Genomic DNA, 19,920 nt, shown 5'->3' on the forward strand with positions numbered 1-19,920 from the left:
CGGGGTGCTTCAGGCGATAATGAATGCAAATCATTTCCGACGACGTTTAGTTGTCAGTAGTCTATAAGGTAGCCATGATCCGGAGGTTGCATAACCTTGTGTTGCTAGTAACCTATTTAATGCCACGAAATTTGTAGGTTTGCGTGATTTAGGCGGGGGTGTTAAAATACCACATTAACATAGATATGCTTTACGCTGTACAATAGATGGAAAACAGCTGTTTGTCAAGTCTACAGTGTGACACTTTCTTTATGAGCTAATAACCTCAACGATGTGCCAGCTAGCAGTGTTGATATTCCAATGCGCGGTTACTCTTGTTATGCTAACAGAAGTTGTATTTTAAAATTATCGCAGTTGAAATGCTATTGTAAATATACTGGAGATGGGAAAACTGATTCAGTTCCGAGAGCTAATCGTGTTCGAATTGTTTACAAAAATGTATCGAGCTTTTGATCGATTAAGTGACTCATTTGGGAATATCAAAGAAATGTATGTGTTTTGTTGGTGCTTTTTTTGTTATAACCACAGTAAGCTGTACAATTAGCTCCGTTATTGAATTCCAACTACAACTTTTGGAAAAAGTATTCCATTCTAAAAACTGTAACTATACATTCCACTAAGTTGTTTAATGACAGTGTTTCATAGAACCGCAGCTCTTTAAAAAAGGTAATCGTGGTGCATTCAATCCTTTTCCAGAGTCGATGTTTGTTACCGTAAGGTGCTAAATAGAGAAAAGTACCCATATTACCATGCTACCATGCTGAACTTTGAAAGAAGAATTTATCTAACCCTTTTATGTAGAGCTCCGTGTTAAAATATCTGCCCGTAAGGCGCCATTAAAAATTTGACGTGATAGCTGTTGTTTAATTGAACGGAATATTTTAACTTTTTGTTCAAAAATATTGACAATGATCGTGAATCTTTTGCGAGACCTTCGGCTTGATTCCCAATAATCATTGTGTGCCTGCACAATTAATTTATGACCTATGTCTTGTAAGTATTTGGTTTCCCTTAAAATAATAATCTATAAGGGAACGAACACCGACTCAGAAGCTTATCATGGTGTACATAAGAGAAAGGTGTACAAATGAGGAGCATTGAATGGCGATGAAATGTGATCGAAATTGAATAGCAGCGAGAACCCACAAACCGTTATTTCGAAATGCCTGGAAACCAAAAACTGATTTCTGGCGCAAGATGACGTACTAAATTCAAAATCACAGCAACTCATTAACGATTTTCTATCTAAAATTATGCAACGAGAGTTTTTTTTTTTCCAATCGCCGAGATGGCTAGATCGCAGTTTGATATTTGTCGCCGTATTAAATTCCAAAAAGGCGTTATTTTGATGCATTGTCATTTGAAATAATGCAATATATTTATATACGGATAATTTCAAAAAAAAAAACGAAAATTGATGTTCGTTACCTATATAAAGTCTGATTCCGCAAGGAATTATATTAGACATGATGTTCTATTCATGGCAATTTTTCAACTGCTACTTCAACAATAACTAAACATGCTATATCAATATTTTTATATGAGAACGTAGTCTAGTAGTCAACGGCGTTGATGTCGCCGTCGTTTGGAAATGCAATATAGTGGACCTAAAATCAAGATAGCCGCCTTTTGATGACAATTTTTCATCTGAAACAGTTCAATTATGTAACAAAAAATCGATATTTACTACCACACAGTGGATCAGGATGCCTCTTACAACAAACAAAATCTCTAACATAGCTATTGTTACTATGTTCTAAGTCAGAAAAATTTAGATGTTGAAGGAAGTTTAAATTTGCCCAAGGTTGGATAGTTGATGCCATTTAGAGTGTCAGACTAATGCAGCATTTTCGTTCGACTAAATTCTTTTACTCTATAGAAAATGTTTAAATATTTTCCATTGTCGAAAACTGTACCAAATTCCGATGTTTGTAAACAGACATGAATACCGTAATAATTAATTTCATTACAATCGTTAGAAGATATTAAAAATGACTGCATTAACAACCCAAAGCGTGTTCTACTTCACTTCGGTTATGTCTCTGACATTGCCCACCCAACTATTTGCACTGCATCATTTCATCTGCCAATAAAAAAACTTAATTTCGGTCTTTGGCAGTAGAATATCAAGGATGATTTTTTTTCTTTGAAAGGTTCATTAATCACTGTGACCAGTGTTTTGATCTTTTGTGTTATATCCCCTGTTTAATATACGCTTATCAAGTTGGCTAGTTACTATTTGTTTGAGAAACCGCAGTTACTGGATTTTTGGCATTTTCTCAATCAGGTTCTACATATTTACTACCTTTTTAGTAGTTTTCAGTAATCAACACAGTATAAGTATTAAAACCTTTCTTAGACAAGCTGGTAAGTTTTCGTACCACTTTACCATCGTTTGCTATGTTCAGCTGCTGAAGTGTTTTTCCAGTTAGATTCCACCATACTACTCTGCTAAATTTTAGCTCTTTCAGAGAACAGTCATGTATACCACTGAATGACTCTGGTTCAATTAATTGCTTTGAAGTACCTTACCTTGCGAGTTGATCCGCCTTCGCTTTTCCTTCAACTTCACTGTGGCCAGGAAAGGAGGTTAGGCAACACACCACCCTAGGTAATGGTCACGCCGGAAAGCAATTAGTTCAGCTTTTTGTCATTTCGAAGGAACAGCTGTAGATGACGGGGGATGATCCTGTAGATGACGGGCTGCGTTTTCTGCCAGTTTCAATAATTCGGCGGCAAGATTTTCCATTGCTGTTGCCAGATCGACAGGCGCTCCGGCACCGGCACGTTCGGCGAACCCTTTCTCAGCAAACGATGGAATCGGTCGAAAGGAAACTGCCCCTCACTCATTGCCTCTTGCCGACATTGTGTGCTGTGCTTGGTTCAGTTTGCGTTAAAGAGAGTTTTATCCAATCGGAGAGCGCTACGGAATGATTTTAGTAAAAACCAACTTTTTCGTTATTTATAGTGATTGTACATTGTACGGCTTTTGTCGCACACTAGGAGTGCATATTTACAAGCAGAAAGTGCAAAAATACAGTTTTTCTTGTTGTCCATATTTTATTAGTGAGTCGCAGCAATATGGATGGCAACGGGGCAGTCCTAGCAATGCTCGCTTGGTCGAATTGTACGGACCAATCATGGCGCAGATAATAACTGCTTTCACGAAATCTATGATTTCCGTTATTTTATTAATTGTACATTCTACTGAATTAGTTGTAAAATTTCCATTTTACATATTTCCATCAGATAGCGCAGAAAAATATTTTTTTAAAGTTCCTAAAAAAAGTTTTTTCAATCACTGTTAACTCGGAAACGATTCGATATATGAAAATGCATTAATTAAAAAAAAGTTGCGTTATTAGAAACAAATTTTTTAATCTGCACCAATTTTTCGAGATTAATTTTACACTGAACACCCAGTCACAGGTCTCTTATAATTGTTATATCTAGTAAAGTATTTAGAGATCCATTCTGAAATTTTTACACAATCTTCTCAATATGATTATCAATAATTTCAAAAAATTAAGAAAAAAACGCTTTTAACAATTGGAGAACACATAAGTTACATAACTAAAACGAATATTACAAAAAAAAATCCGGTAAGCTCATGCGAAAATACTTTTATTATGTTTGAAGTGATTGAAAAATGTTCAATGTTATCAAATTTATAAAAATATTTATGTTAAAAAACTCATAACTTGACAAAATATCATATTGCGCCAAAGAAAAAAAAAATTGTGTCCATAATTTTTAGCTAAAGAATGCAAAAAAAAAAAAATTGGAGAGAACTAAAATTTTAGTTGTAAATCTAACGTGGAATGAATCATTCGTAACCCAACTTTGTACCGGGAAACAAGTGCTTTTTGTTCTCTCCGGTGTGGTTTAGTTTTTTCGGTGGTACGAAGGTGCTTGCTGTGGCAGAGGCTGCAGTAAAGCATTACTAATAAACAGTCCCGCGAGTGATAATTGTTACCTGCGATATCAGTTAAAGTAGTGCAGTGAAGTGCGTTATTAAACATTTTTCTTGCCTGAAAGACGGCTTTGTTTAGACGAGCTATATCAGCTCTACTGTGTGAAGGTCACGCGGGTGACGGATAAAAGAAACGAAGGATCAATTCACCTACCAGCTCGTCAGGAACCAACTGGTGAAGTTTTTCGTTTTTTACTTTTCTTATCGATTTTTTTCTTTTTATTGCTTTTGATTTTTTATTTTGATTTAAGTTAAACAGTGCGGTCGAGCGTGTTGCTCCCGCAACAAAATGGAACAAACAGAAGGATCACCCTCCGAAGAGGAATATTATGAAGAAGAACGTATATCTGATACTGAGACAGATAATGTTATGGTCGATCCACTTCCCCCACTTTCCCCCAATGTCTCACAGCCCCCCCGAGTCAAGGTTTACCAGGATGGATCCGCTGGTCCTTGGGTGGTATACTTTCGGCCCAAAAATAAACCGTTAAACAGCATAACTGTTGCACGGGAGCTGACAAAACGTTACTCGGCCGTAACCGAGATTAAAAAGGTTCAGTCAGATAAACTGCGCGTAGTCGTTACTGACTTGAAACAGGCCAATGATATCGTTAGCAATAGCCTCTTTACGCTGGAGTATCGCGTCTACATCCCTTCTCGTGATGTGGAGATCGACGGTGTGGTAAGTGATGCGGGTCTAACTGTCGATGATCTGATGAATGATGGGGCTGGCCGCTTTAAGGACCCTAACCTTCAATCAGTTAAGATTTTGGAGTGCAAGCAATTGCACTCAAAGTCCATCGAAGATGGTAATTACTATCCATCAGACTCGTTTCGCGTAACCTTCGCCGGATCTGCACTTCCGAGCTACGTTGAAGTGGGAGGAGCTCGTCTACCTGTACGCCTGTTTGTACCGCGGGTCATGAATTGTTCCAATTGCAAGCAGCTAGGTCACACGGCCACCTACTGTAGCAACAAGCAACGGTGCGGTAAATGTGGGGAACGCCATGCGGATGATACTTGCAGTAGGCCCGCTGAGAAGTGTGTTTACTGTGGGGAGAATCCGCATGCACTTTTGACATGCCCAACGTACAAACTTCGCGCGGATAAACTGAAGCGATCCGCCAAAGATCGCTCCAGACGCTCTTACGCAGAAATGCTTAAAAGAGCTGTTCCACTTATCTCCGAAAACCCATTCGCTCTCTTGCCAACTGACGATAACGCCTCTAACGACCCTTGCGAGGGGCATTCTTTGGCTCCGCTTGGAAACTCTAGGAAAAGACCTAATCAAAACTCACCTGAACTTCCTCGTAAGGGTCCTAGGTTGTCCCAAACAAGGGTACAAAATAAAAATAATTCATCAACTGGAAGTGCTGGTACAAATCCGAAGATAATACCTCCTGGTTTTGGGAAATTGAGATACAACCAGGAGTTCCCAGCACTCCCCGGGGCACCAAAAATCCCAAGTGCTCCAATTTTACAGTCAGAAACTCAACCTAAAACGGGATTCCTTAAATTTTCTGACATTGTGGACTGGATATTCACAGCTTTCAACATTACCGATCCTATGAAAAGCTTGCTGGTTGCTATTCTACCAACAGTAAGAACATTTTTAAAACAGTTGACTGAACAATGGCCCCTCCTTACAGCGATCGTATCCTTCGATGGCTAACTTATTAGACGGAATCAGGGATCTGATCACTGTTTTACAGTGGAACTGCAGAAGTATTATCCCCAAAATTGATTCATTAAAACACTTGCTAAATTACAATCATTGTGATGCATTTTCCCTATGTGAAACATGGCTAACTTCTAATATAAACCTCAACTTCCACGATTTTAACATTATCCGCTTGGATCGAGAAGACTCATATGGGGGGGGGTACTTTTAGGGATCAAAAAGTGCTACTCCTTCAATCGAATCAACCTCCCTTCGACGCCAGGCATTGAAGTTGTCGCTTGTCAAACAACAATCAAAGGCAAAGATCTTTGCATTGCTTCTATTTACATTCCTCCTCGGGCCATGATGGGATATCGAAGATTCTCCAACGTGATTGAACACCTTCCCTCGCCCCGCCTGCTTCTTGGAGACTTTAACTCTCACGGTACGGGGTGGGGCTGTCTATACGACGATAATCGATCTTCGACAATTCAAGACCTTTGTGACAACTTCAATATGACAATTCTGAACACAGGGGAAATGACACGAATTCCTAGACCACCTGCGCAAGCAAGTGCACTGGACATATCTTTATGCTCGACATCACTACGGTTAGATTGCAAGTGGAAGGTAATATCTGATCCCCACGGTAGTGACCACTTACCAATTGTAATTGCAATCACCACTGGTTCAAGACCATCGACACCAATCAATGTTCCCTATGACCTCACACGAAACATTGATTGGAAGAGCTACGCTGCTGAGATATCCAAAACTATCGATTCAACACAGATACTTCCCCCGGAGGAAGAATATAAGTTTTTGTCCAACTCGATTCTCGATAGCGCGATTCAAACTCAGACGAAACGAGTACCCGACGTGAACACCCAAAAACGTTCTCCCAACCCGTGGTGGGACAAAGAGTGCTCAGACGTGTACGCGGAGAAAGCTGCCGCGTATAAAACCTTCCGGAACGACGGGTTAGTTGCTAGTTATCGAGTGTACGCGATATTAGAAAAGCGAATGAAAAATTTAATGAAAGCTAAGAAACGCAGTTACTGGCGCCGGTTTGTCGACGGGTTAACAAGAGAAACATCGATGAGCACTCTTTGGGGCACGCCCCGACGTATGCGAAACCGAAACAGTACTAACGAGAGCGTGGAATATTCAAACCGTTGGATATTCGATTTCGCCAAGAAGGTTTGTCCGGATTCCGCCCCGGCACAGAAAATCTACCGCGCCGCGTCGCCTTACAATACCGCGAACGAAACACCGTTTACGATGGTGGAGTTCTCACTTGCTCTCTTATCATGTAACAATAAAGCCCCGGGGCCAGATAGAATTAAATTCAACTTATTGAAGAATCTGCCAGACTCTGCCAAAAGACGCTTGTTGAATTTATTTAATAGGTTTCTTGAGGGTAACATTGTCCCACATGACTGGAGACAGGTGAGGGTCATCGCCATCCAAAAACCAGGAAAACCAGCCTCCAAGCACAATTCGTATCGTCCGATTGCAATGCTGTCCTGTATCCGGAAGTTGTTCGAGAAAATGATCCTGTTTCGGCTCGACAATTGGGTCGAAACAAATGGCTTACTGTCAGATACACAATTTGGCTTCCGCAAAGGCAAAGGGACGAACGATTGCCTTGCGTTGCTCTCAACAGAAATTCAAATGGCATATGCTAACAAAGAGCAGATGGCATCAGTATTCTTGGATATTAAGGGGGCTTTCGATTCAGTTTCGATCAACATACTTTATGAGAAGTTGCACCAGCATGGTCTTTCGCCAATTTTAAATAACTTTTTGCTAAACCTGTTGTCTGAAAAACAAATGCATTTCTCGCATGGCGATTTATCGACATCACGATTTAGCTACATGGGCCTTCCCCAGGGCTCATGTCTAAGCCCTCTCCTCTACAATTTTTACGTGAATGACATTGACGAATGTCTTGTCAATTCCTGCACGCTAAGGCAGCTTGCAGATGACGGTGTGGTCTCTATTACAGGTCCTAAAGCCGTCGACTTGCAAGGACCACTGCAAGATACCTTGGACAATTTGTCTGCATGGGCTCTCCAACTGGGTATCGAGTTCTCCACGGAGAAAACTGAGCTAGTCGTATTTTCTAGAAAGCGTGAACCAGCGCAACTACAGCTTCAATTAATGGATCAAACTATTGCTCAGGCTTCAACATTCAAATATCTCGGGGTATGGTTCGACTCTAAAGGTACCTGGGGATGTCACATTAGGTATCTGAAACAGAAGTGCCAACAAAGGATCAACTTTTTCCGTACAATAACTGGAACATGGTGGGGTGCCCATCCAGGAGACCTAATCAGGTTGTACCAAACAACGATATTATCAGTGTTGGAGTACGGATGTTTCTGCTTTCGCTCCGCTGCGAACATACACTTCATCAAACTGGAGCGAATCCAGTATCGTTGCTTGCGTATTGCCTTGGGTTGCATGCACTCGACCCATACGATGAGTCTCGAAGTGCTGGCGGGCGTTCTTCCGCTGAAAAATCGATTCTGGGACCTCTCATATCGATTGCTCATTCGATGCGATATTCTGAACCCATTGGTGATTGCAAATTGCGAAAGGCTTGTCGAGCTTAATTCTCAGACCCGATTCATGTCCTTGTACTTCGATTACATGGCACAGAACATCAATTCATCTACATATAACGTCAACCGTGCTCATCTCTTAGATACTTCTGATCCAACTGTATTTTTCGATACATCCATGAAGGAAGAGATTTGTGGAATTCCGGATCATATTCGCCCACAAGTGGTCCCAAATATTTTCTATAACAAATACCATCAAGTCGACTGCGCCAAAATGTTCTACACTGACGGATCAATTCTCGACGGGTCCACAGGCTTCGGTATCTTCAACGAAAATCTTGCTGCCTCATTCAAACTCAATGATCCTGCTTCAATTTACGTCGCAGAATTAGCTGCCATTCAGTATACTCTCGGGATCATTGACACCCTGCCCTCAGACCATTACTTCATCGTTTCGGATAGTCTCAGCTCCATTGAGGCCATCCGTGCGGCGAAGCCTGGAAAGCACTCACCGTATTTCCTGGGGAAAATACGGGAATATCTGAGTGCTTTATCTGAAAAATCTTACCAGATTACCTTGGTTTGGGTCCCGTCACATTGTTCTATTGCGGGCAATGAGAAGGCGGACTCTTTAGCCAAGGTGGGCGCATTAGAAGGCGACACTTACGAAAGACCAATTTGCTTCAACGAATTTTTCAGTATCTCTCGTCAGAGGACGCTCGATAGTTGGCAAACCTCATGGAGCAATGGGCATCTGGGACGGTGGCTACATTCCATTATCCCGAAGGTATCAACGAATGCTTGGTTTAAGGGGTTGGATGTGAACCGGGACTTTATTCGTACGATGTCAAGGATCATGTCCAACCATTACTCGTTTGACGCGCATCTCCGTCGTATAGGGCTTGCTGAAAATAATCATTGTGTTTGTGAGAACGGCTATCACGACATCGAGCATGTTGTTTGGCTGTGCTCAGAGTACTGTGTTGCCAGGTCCCAACTAATAGATTCCCTTCGGGCCCGAGGTAGATCACCCTATGTGCCAGTCCGGGACGTCCTGGCAAGCCGTGACCACCCCTATATTTTTCTTATCTATATCTTTTTGAAAACCATTGATGTCCAAGTTTAATACATTTTACCCTCTCTCATTCACAGTAGAATCGCACCAACCTATCCCTGTATCTACAATATGGCATTGCTTCACGAGTCTTCGGTGCACACTCTTCTTGATAACCGTCTATCCAGAACATCATGACATACCGCACATGCAGATGATATAGAGTGCCAATAATTATCCGAAATATCGACCCTCCCCTCGCCCCTGCGATTACAGGCTGGAAACTACAACACTACAACAAAGTGTGCATATCCGCCACAATGATCAATCAGCAAACGACGATGTCAATTACACAATATGTATCCCACTTCCTACCTTTTTCCTTTACTAACATAAGAGGGGAGCAAGCCGCCCCTAAATACGGCTTTCCCTTCCCCCACTAACATGTGACATGTAATATAAAAAAAAATGAATTATCGGCCTCGTTAAGCTACAGCATTTGGGCCTAAATAAACGTATTTTAAGATAAAAAAAAAAAAAGATAACGTGGAATGAACACATTCTGCAAATGCTAGAAGCAATTTTTTTTTTCGAAATCGATCCGAACGAAAATGTTTTGATAACATTTATAATTATATTTAGAAGATTGTGTAAAATTTTCAGAATGGAACTCGGAAGTATTTTACGAGATATTTCAATTATAATAGGCCTATCACAGGGCCTTTAGTGTAAAGTTGTCTAGTTTTAAGTTTATAATTGTAATATCTCGCAAAGTATTTTGATATCCACTCCCAAATTTTTACACGCAATCTTTCTAACAAGATTCCTAATATTTGTGGAAAATAACATGTAAAAAAAATTGGACCAGCTTCAAAAAAGTTCAATTAGTTTCTAATAATTGCAGATTTAATAAGTTATACAACAACAACAAAATTTAGAAATTTTTTTCTGAGAGCTCATTTGAAAGCGCAACTTTTTGTATTTAATATTTTTTTCCATATATCAAATCGTTTACGAGTAATCAGTGATTAAAAAATGTTCAATTTTACAAAATTCAAAAGTTCAAAAATTAATAACTTGGAAAAAATATAATATTCAGCCAACACACAAATACATGTCAATTATTTTTAGCTAAAGAATGCAACAAACATTTTTGGAAGGAATTAAAATTTTGGTTATAAGTCTGACGTGGAAAGTCCCATACAGTCTACAAGTTTTGCAGATGGCGCTGTTTGAAAATATTTGGTAATATTTTCATGCAAACATCTTTAGGAAATAGGTGGTGGTCAGCTATTTTCGTCCGTGTCCCTTATCTATTTTTATTGAGTGATGCTATCTTTGAAAATGAATCATTATGCAACTATATTTTTACGATCTGTGATTGGGATAGTTATTCGAAGATTCCAAAACCACCAGCATAGTCTAACCTAAAACGAGCATTTATGTACAAAAGCTACATTTCTGTTAAATCTAAAATGTGAACGTGACATTCAGGTATACATTTTTGGATCCGAACCGAACGTGCTGTTTCATTCTGCTAATTCTAATGAAACGAGGAAACCATGTAACGCCAACTAACCTACTGAAAGGTGGTTTCCGATAAATATGATACACTAGCTTTGGGGGACCTTGGGTACGACAGAATGCTTATCTCACCGCAGCTTATCTCACCTTACAACAATGACGGGTACGGGAGTACAGAAACGTGAGCGTCCCTGGACGTTCGCGGGCGGTCTTGGTGCAAAATGCGCTATTATTACCAAACAATTCTCATTATTACACGTTAATCGTTTTGTCCCGGTGAAAATGCGACAGCCGGTATAGTTGAAACGTGTCAAATATCGATCAGTTCATGAGAAACGTGCTAAATAGTTCTGTAGTAGTGTACACCATTCCATGCGAGATCATCATAAAGTAGTAGGCGATGGAAACAAACCCGATCATCTTTCAACTTAGCACTGTGTTACCAAACACCGATCTTGCGACTACCAATTTCGGCACTTACGCCAGGCACGTATACAATAAAATACCTTTCCATCGAGGTTACTCAACTGCTGTTACCTTCAAAGTTATTGTTATCTTCGAATATCGTCTCGAATCCACATTTTTCATCATTGTTTAATAGTTTCGGTTTTCCTTTTCAACCCAACGGAATTGAACTCACAAATACTAAGCATACAAAAAAGCCGATCATCATTACCATCATCATCTTGGCCGGGTGTTGAGCGAAAAAAAAAAATATCCCATGCATTATTCATGATCGCCAACACCGCGATCAGTCTGTCACCGGCGAATGCACTTCCGAGCACAGCTGAAGTTGGGCGATATCAAAACCGAGCAGGGCCCAGCTGTCCGGGGCCGGTTGATAGTTATGTATACTACCGATCAGCCTTTCGTAAAAATGTGCATATCCACATACCGGCCGTGGTCTTAAAAATGGTTTATTGATGGTTGGTTGATAGCTAGTCTGCTGCATGGTTCGCTGATTCTTTCTCTTCGGTAAATGTGTATTCAGCTTGATCGTGATGTCCGATTCGTGGATTCCGCCCACACACACGCTACCATTTTTCGTGATAATTTGATAGTTTGCGAATGGTTTTCGTGATTTTCCACTTTCCTTTGTTACGTGAGTTGAACCGGGATGGCGATTTGAAAAAGGTAAATAATTATCAATTAACGTATAGTAGGCTGCGACAAATCTTTCAGCACATTTGGACAAAGTTCGAGATATTCTGACGTTTAAAATACGCATTTTTCTATAATCGCCCGCTCCTTAGGACCAGCAGTCGTTTTTTCGCTTCAAAATTTGTGTTGCGCAAAATTCAATATGGGTCCATAGCAGCGCAGCTGGACAGGATGGTTCGAAAGTTATGTACTATCGCTAGTAAATTTGGTAGTGATCTGTGATTGCTGATGGATGTTGCATCAATATCGACGAAACAGATTTTCGATTTCAACGGCAGTTTAGAGGTAATAGATTGCCGAAGGTACGCAACGATGCTGATTGCAGTTTTCGATGGGGAAAATCATACAACGAATTTAAGTGTTTATGTCATTATTGTATGGGTCGAGACCGGCGCTGTTGAGTGTATAGCCATTGTGGTATGGTATTTTGTAGATAGCTCTAAGTTTATGCCGTAACAGCTGCAAAAAAAAACTCGTGAAAATCAAAAATTGGGAAAAACCGCTAAAAACCGAGTATGAACAGCAACTATGTGGAATGCTTGTAATGGGTTTGGGAGAAGTGTAGCACGAGGCGCCCTCCACCAAAGATACGTTTAATTGATTCTTAATTCAATTATGCGTTTAGCGATTATAATTTCATTCTGCGCATTGTTTTAATTTTTCCACTCAATTTATTGCTGATATTGCCTGCCGTTTCTCTAGACAATGTTTTTGTTATTTCCCCCCTCGAGATTCTAATTGCGAAGCGGAGCAGCAAAATGAATGCGAGATGAGCTGAAATGGAAAAACGTAAAATTCCCACCTATGTCTATCCCGACGCAAGGCTAACGACGGGCGTAAAGTGCTTTCGGAAAGTAGGTGAAGAGGAGGTAACAGTCGAAACTCTGTCGGATTTACGTAATAAGCTTGATTGAACTACACTGTAGCTGTAGCTGTGTCAGCCGATTCAGGTTTGCATAATTTTTACAGCCGTCGTCTGGATGTATCCGTTGAATGGGTTACTAAATAAACTTGCACGCGGAATGCCTCAAATTAGGTGACAATTCCAAGACAAACACTACCCATAATCCTCATAGCTTGTAATTTCTTATCTTCATCAGACACCATAAAATGATGTGTTTAAACTCAATACTTATGTCTTATTTGTAAACTACCTCCATTCGACTGCATACAACAAAGTCAGTATCTAATCAAATATTTTCCGTTCCAATTTTTCACAGATCGATACCAACAAAGACGGTCTGATTGAGTTGAAAGAGCTGAAAGATGCCCTGGATCAGGTTGGTTTCAAACTGCCCGGTTACCAGGTCCGGTTGATGATTGACGAGTATAGCAACAAGCAACGATCACAGCACGTCGGTAAGCTGTCCTACGATGAGTTCGAAACGCTCTGCATGGACCTCAAAGCGAAGGACGTCGCCAGTACCTTCAAAGCGGTTGTCTCGAAAAAGGAAAATCTGGAAACGCTGGGTGGCATGTCAGATTCATCAGCCGCCGGTACGACACATTCGGTACGCGTGGAGGAACAGTTAGCCTTCAGCGATTGGATCAATTCCAATCTAGGCTACGATCTCGACTTGAAACATCTGCTACCGCTGGATCCGGAAGGAAAACAGTTGTATGACAAAATTAAGGATGGCATTTTGCTGTGCAAAATCATCAACCACTCCTGTCCGGACACGATCGATGAGCGAGCGATCAACAAGAAAAACCTCACCGTTTACACCAAGTTCGAGAACTTGACACTGGCTCTGGTATCCTCGCAGGCCATCGGTTGTAACATCGTCAATATCGACGCTCATGATTTGGCCAAGGGTAAACCCCATCTTGTGTTGGGACTGCTGTGGCAGATTATCCGAATCGGTTTGTTCAGCCATATCACCCTCGACAGTTGCCCGGGACTGGCCACACTACTCTCCGATGGCGAACGTTTGGAGGATTTGATGAAACTGTCGCCGGAGGCAATCCTGCTGCGGTGGGTCAATCATCATCTGGAGCGAGCTGGAATCGCCCGGCGCTGTACTAACTTCCAGAGTGACATCTCCGATTCCGAGGTGTATACTTATCTGTTGAGCCAGATTGCACCCAAGGATGCCGGTGTCACGGTGGAAGCCCTTAGGGTTAGTTTTTCTTCAATTTATCACGTAATATTTACTACAAAAAAATGTTACCCATTCCAGGAACCAAATGCCATCAACCGAGCAGAAGTCATGCTCCAGCAGGCAGCCAAGTTGAACTGCCGCTCATTCGTTACCCCGCAGGACGTCGTCAATGGGGTGTACAAGCTCAATTTAGCCTTCGTGGCGAATCTTTTTAACAATCATCCGGGGCTGGACCAGCCGGATGAAATTGAAGGCCTCGAAGCGATCGAGGAGACGCGCGAAGAAAAGAGTAAGTTTATTTTAATTTCACGCTTTATCTGTCTACACAGCAGCTAAAAAGTGAAACTCTATCTAACTTTCGATTGTAGCCTATCGCAACTGGATGAATTCGATGGGTGTGAAACCACACGTCAACTGGCTTTACTCCGATCTTGCTGACGGGATCATCATCTTTCAGCTGTTCGACATTATCCAACCCGGCATTGTCAACTGGAAGAAAGTGCACCAAAAGTTCACCCCACTGCGCAAGTTTATGGAGAAGTTGGAAAACTGCAACTACGCGGTCGAGCTGGGCAAGCAGCTCAAATTTTCCCTGGTTGGTATCGCCGGGCAGGATCTGAGCGATGGTAATGCCACACTGACACTCGGTGAGTAATCTATTACCTAATGACGCACTTCTTGGACAATGTAATCAAATTATTTCGTACATATTTTTAGCCCTCATCTGGCAGCTGATGCGTGCATACACACTCTCCATCCTGTCACGGTTGGCCAACACCGGCAATCCGATCATCGAGAGGGAAATCGTCCAGTGGGTTAACTCGAAACTGCAGAGTGCCGGCAAGAGTACGAGCTTGAGGAATTTCCAGGATTCGAGCATTTCCGATGGAAAGGTCGTTATCGACTTGATCGATACCATCAAGCCGGGCAGTATTAACTACGACAATGTGAAAGCGGGTGGTAATGCGGAGGTGAGATTTTGTGCAGTTGTAATTTCTTTTAGACATTAGTCTAAAGTTGGCGTCTCACTTTAGCTACGTAAAAGTTTGCGTGCAAAGCTTAATGAGCGTGAGTGCTTTTGTCATGATGAGAATGAGTGCCCTTACGAGCGGAGTGACCAGCGCTTCTGCGCACACAGCACTGCGTGTGTCGGTAAAGAAGAAATCAGTTGGATTCATTACTGTTTTATTTTCGGTTTTACTCGAAGACTTATCTCCCTATTAGAAAAGAAGGAACTGTTCTAATAGCAACGTATCAAACAATCTGAGAGGCTAAATCAACTGTGATTGTGTTCTACTACAACAAAAATGCTAAATTGCGCATATTAAAACTATTATAATGCTGAGTTCATCATACTGAAACAGGGTTAGAAATGCCTGACACTATCTCATTAATTTCTCTATTAATTAGAATGAATGGTCTGTTATTGACGAAGCGTCACGGTGGGACGGAAAAATTTGCTAAAGCATGATTTACTCTCTGTATGGGAGAAGCGAAGTTGTCCTGTCAACTTAAAAACCTTTCAAATTGAAACTGACGGAAGATTCTGTGTGACCCTTATCATCAGTAGTTGCCAAACCCCACTTTGGGGGAAACTAGATTGTCGAGCATATAAGTTGCCAGATAAGGACAAATAAAAGTTTTCTCTTTCGTATAATGTTGTGATATGTACTCAGCGCCTAATGGTCAACATGTGGCATTGTTCATGGTCGGCATGGCTTCAGTTCATGAACTAACTGAATGTTTTAGAAAATAGGATGTTTTTTACATACATTAAGAACGCACGTTTCGTGACCGATAATTTATGCTTTTCTGTCATATTCTCGCTTACATCAGTGATAGTAACATCTGAACACACAATTATGGCATTAGACGATTGATAAAAGCTTATTAAAGTGTTTGCAGTTGGTTCAATCCCGACCAGAGCATCTGTTGACAACGAACATTTTCCAAATTCGGTATTGTTGAATGATCAAAGAATTTTGAACAAAGCTATCAAACATATCTTGTACACTTTTATGTCTGTAGTGAAAATCGTCCTTATTGGAAAATGCGGCGTTCTACAAAAGTATCCTGTAGAAGCAGCGAAAGAGAATGAAACCAAGTCGCGTAATCTTCAGTAGTTTATAAATAGTCATTTAAACAACTTCTAGTTCGGCAAACACTCAAGTTTTCTACGAGTTTCAAAAAAACTTGGTCTACAGCATTACTACAAAAAATCAATCTGGTTTTTATTCCACCAAAGTATCAAACTAAAATGGGTTTAGATAGCTTAAGGCAATTGTAAAATCTGGTGGGATTATAGAAGAACGGTAATTATTTTATTTATTAAATTATTCTAGGTAAAATTTAAAGTAACACTCCAGGAACTTTTTACGCGGGGGATAGCACAGCGGTTTTGACCGCATCTAAAACATTTAAAACAATTTTTCGTTGGTTTAAAAACTATGAAATATAAAAATACATAAAAAATCAAGTGTGACGTGTAATTTCCAGCAAAGGTATTTGAGTTCATTCTCTTTATAGAAATTATGACCAGAAATTCTATTTAAAATTGTACTAATTTGGTGGTCTACATTCAAAAGTGAACCCCATTCTCCCTTTATGTTTTACCAATATGTATAATGCTTATATATATACACATTCACAGTCGATAAAGTAGAGCAACCGATTGATTTTGATCTAAACATAACCTGATTATATCAATTTTCATTTATCCTTCCCTCCACACACACATAGGAAAATTTAGCGAACGCCAAATACGCGGTCTCGATGGCCCGCAAGATCGGTGCCCGCGTGTACGCCCTACCGGAGGACATTGCCGAGGTAAAGCCGAAGATGATTATGACCGTGTTTGCGTGTCTGATGGCCATGGACTACGTGCCTAACATGGACAGTGTGAAAAACAACGGCACTTCTGCCCCTGTGGTAGTAGCAACCGCGGCCGCCCCGGAACAACCGACCATTAAGGTGTCTTCTCCCGTACAGGTAGAAGTAGTGGAGAACACGGCGGCGGTACCAGTGGTTATCACTAACGGCGGTACTGCTACCAATGGGAATGGAGTAGTCGATGAGGAAGGAGCAGAATTGGTGGACGAGTTTGCCTATTGAAGCCCCGGAGGCGGATAGCGGGTAGGGCATTCGACCGGGTCCGCGGTGAGCTTAGTCAGAATGGGAGCGAGTAGTTAGGCAGATAGAATGATTATCTTTGTTTTTTTAGATGGGATATATTTTCTGTGACATGTTTTTTTTCGTTTCATTGATGTTTCGCTGCAGCGTTGGAAAAAACACTGGTTTTCTTGTGAAGAACATTTATTCTGTAGCTGGTGTGAAACTGTGTAGGAAAGGAAAACAACAATACAAGTTTTCCTTAAAAAGTAATCTTTTCTTGTCGTGTATTTATAATCTGTAATAGGTTAGCGTGTACCATATTATTTTATATAATTTAGAGTATTAGGCGATTAAAGGTTCAACAAATCACGGTTGAATAGATCAACAAAGTAACAAAAATATATTATTCGACAAACGTTCAAAGAGGAAATTCGTTATTTTGCTTATAATTTTGTCATACTTCGGATAAAAAAATTGTTATTTTTTTTTTGCTAAACTCATTTAAATCACTTAAATTATTAGGCAAGAGTGTGCCAAATTGAATTGTATTTCTATCTCTCTGTTTCGAGTGGTTCTTGAAAAGGACAAATTAGTGTGAGTGTGAATGCTTTGGATGGAAGAATGTGAGTATATTATTTTCAACTTTGTACACTTGTTATGATTACCAGCATTAAATTTAAACTAACATTAAAATATCTCAAAATTATTCAAAGGAATTGGCGTTCATAGTGTAAAACGTGAGAGCGTTGCATCTATGCAACGTACGTATTCATAAATTATAGATGTTTCGGTTGCCAGGATAATACCTAATCACGTTCGCGTAAAATGAGTTAAAAGAAGGTTTCAATCTTCGATTGATGTATTTCTGTGTATAGTAATATAATTTCATGGGTTAACCCGGGAAGAAGTAAATTAAACAAAACTAAGCTAGCACACCCTACCACATCTAACCAGCACTAAGCAAACGTAGATGATAGAAATGAGAGGAAAAGTTTCGCTAAAGTGTTTAACAGACATAACGATGAAGCATCGATGCGTATACCGCCGTATCCATGAGACGCAGTTAAAGAACAAACAATAGCATTTTTGAGTAATATTTTAATCGACCGAATCCATTGCCTATACCAATGGGGCACAGTTGTCGTTGTCGAGGCAGAACAGAGCGAAACAGATTTGTTTTCATTCGCGTGGAATTGACCGGGTAACAGTTACCCTAGAGGGCGGAGTAAAAAAAGAAAATAAAATAAAGACAGCCAGCAATGTTCGAACCGTCGATTACGTCAACGATTTGCGTACATTCAAGAATCACACCAAGGTAACATTTTTTACAAGACATGCATAACCAGGATCGTGTAGTAACATTACTATCATAGTAGTTAAGTGAAATGCAGTGCGCGCAGCGGCATGTTCGTCGCGTAAATAATAATAAAATCGATGATTTTGTTTATGGCTTACTCGTAATTACTGAACAGTTGGTACTAATATCGGCGAGTCGAATCACGAATTCAAATGCCTATGAGCGATAATAAAAAAAAGGTAAAAAATTATGTCTTGTAGTTATAGTCAATTGTCTTCGAACGTATATCCTTGCTGAAAAGCACCTACGACAAAGATGACAGATATTCCCAATAGGCTTCAACAGATTAATTTATCTTTCTTTATCTTTACTCCGATTTTCGTAAAGAATTTTTTAAGGAAATTGTGTTAATATTCAACGGAAGCTTTCATAATCACTGCGGCCGATTGGCTAGAGTAAAGAAAGCTGAAATTTTAAAGTTAAGAGCCTGCTGATAAGATACGGGAGTTGGATCGTAGACTGGTTCACAAGAACCATGATTCAGTAAAGCGTCTGGTATACGAGTTAGCGACTGCTGTATCTAAAGGGTGTACGAAATCGTGTTGCATCATTCTTAAATTGCTGTAACATTTTTCCTCTTAGGTATTTTTATTGAAATTTTGGGTAAAATTAGCTCAATTTGTATTGTTTACATTGTGTAAGTTTCAGTAACAATTCTGCAACCGTAGCGAAAATGGAAGCGGAACAATACCAGCTGCGTAAACAAATGTTGTGCGCGTACCTAGAAAATCCGTATCTCTCACCGTACAAGAAGAAGCAAGAAGCTTGGAATGGTCCAATCTATGGTAAATCGTGTTTTGAAACAGTACAATGAACGTTGAACTGTCGATGAGAAAAAAGTGGTCAAAATGGATCTCCATATATTGTGAAGGATCAGGCAGTCGAAACTTTCAAGAGGAATACCAATAGTTCAATGAAAGACGTGGTGGAAAAATCTGAATTTAAGGAAAACTAATCATTGTGCTTGTGGAGAGGGTTGCCACGATATTGAGAATGTTGTTTGGCCGCGCTCTGAATATCGTGAAGCCAGATCCCAATTAGTAGATTCTTTACAAGTCCGAGGAAGACCAATTCATGTTCCTGTTAGCAACATTTTGGCTTACCACAATCCTCTATACATGGAACTTATCTATCATTGTTTAACAACAGCGTCTGTTAAAATTTAATAGATTCATCGCCTCATACCGTCAGCCTAGTCTATTCATTCACCAATTAAAGTGAGAATATTTAATGTAAATAAAAGTGCTAAAAAATATTAAATCATCATGAAAAACAAGAATCTAAGAAAAAAGTAAACATTAAAGTGATGATAATTATTATAGTGTTAGGTTTAGACAAATTACTATTATATCATTCAAAAGTAGTCTTAAGAATTTTTGTTACACGCTATTCAATTAAAAAGCTTCGTCAT

The 19,920-nt window shown here is 40.2% G+C and overlaps 1 protein-coding gene across 3 annotated transcripts in view; it reads left to right on the forward strand.

The window, feature by feature from the left end:
- The window catches only part of LOC131676617 (plastin-1), a 63,528-nt gene extending 44,829 nt beyond the window's left edge, over nt 1–18,699 (forward strand). For 2 of the 3 annotated variants that reach the window (XM_058955793.1, XM_058955794.1), the window contains exons 2-6: nt 13,160–14,059; nt 14,120–14,330; nt 14,410–14,688; nt 14,759–15,012; nt 16,781–18,699. In XM_058955793.1, the coding sequence (XP_058811776.1) occupies nt 13,160–14,059; nt 14,120–14,330; nt 14,410–14,688; nt 14,759–15,012; nt 16,781–17,152 (2,016 nt within the window). In that variant the 3' untranslated portion in view covers nt 17,153–18,699. The remainder of the gene's footprint in view (nt 1–13,159; nt 14,060–14,119; nt 14,331–14,409; nt 14,689–14,758; nt 15,013–16,780) is intronic. The other variant, XM_058955795.1, reaches the window with a different exon arrangement.
- Nucleotides 18,700–19,920: the final 1,221 nt, after the last annotated feature.

Source organism: Topomyia yanbarensis, chromosome 1, assembly GCF_030247195.1.
Source record: "Topomyia yanbarensis strain Yona2022 chromosome 1, ASM3024719v1, whole genome shotgun sequence".
In the NCBI taxonomy this organism is placed as follows: Eukaryota; Metazoa; Arthropoda; class Insecta; order Diptera; family Culicidae; genus Topomyia; species Topomyia yanbarensis.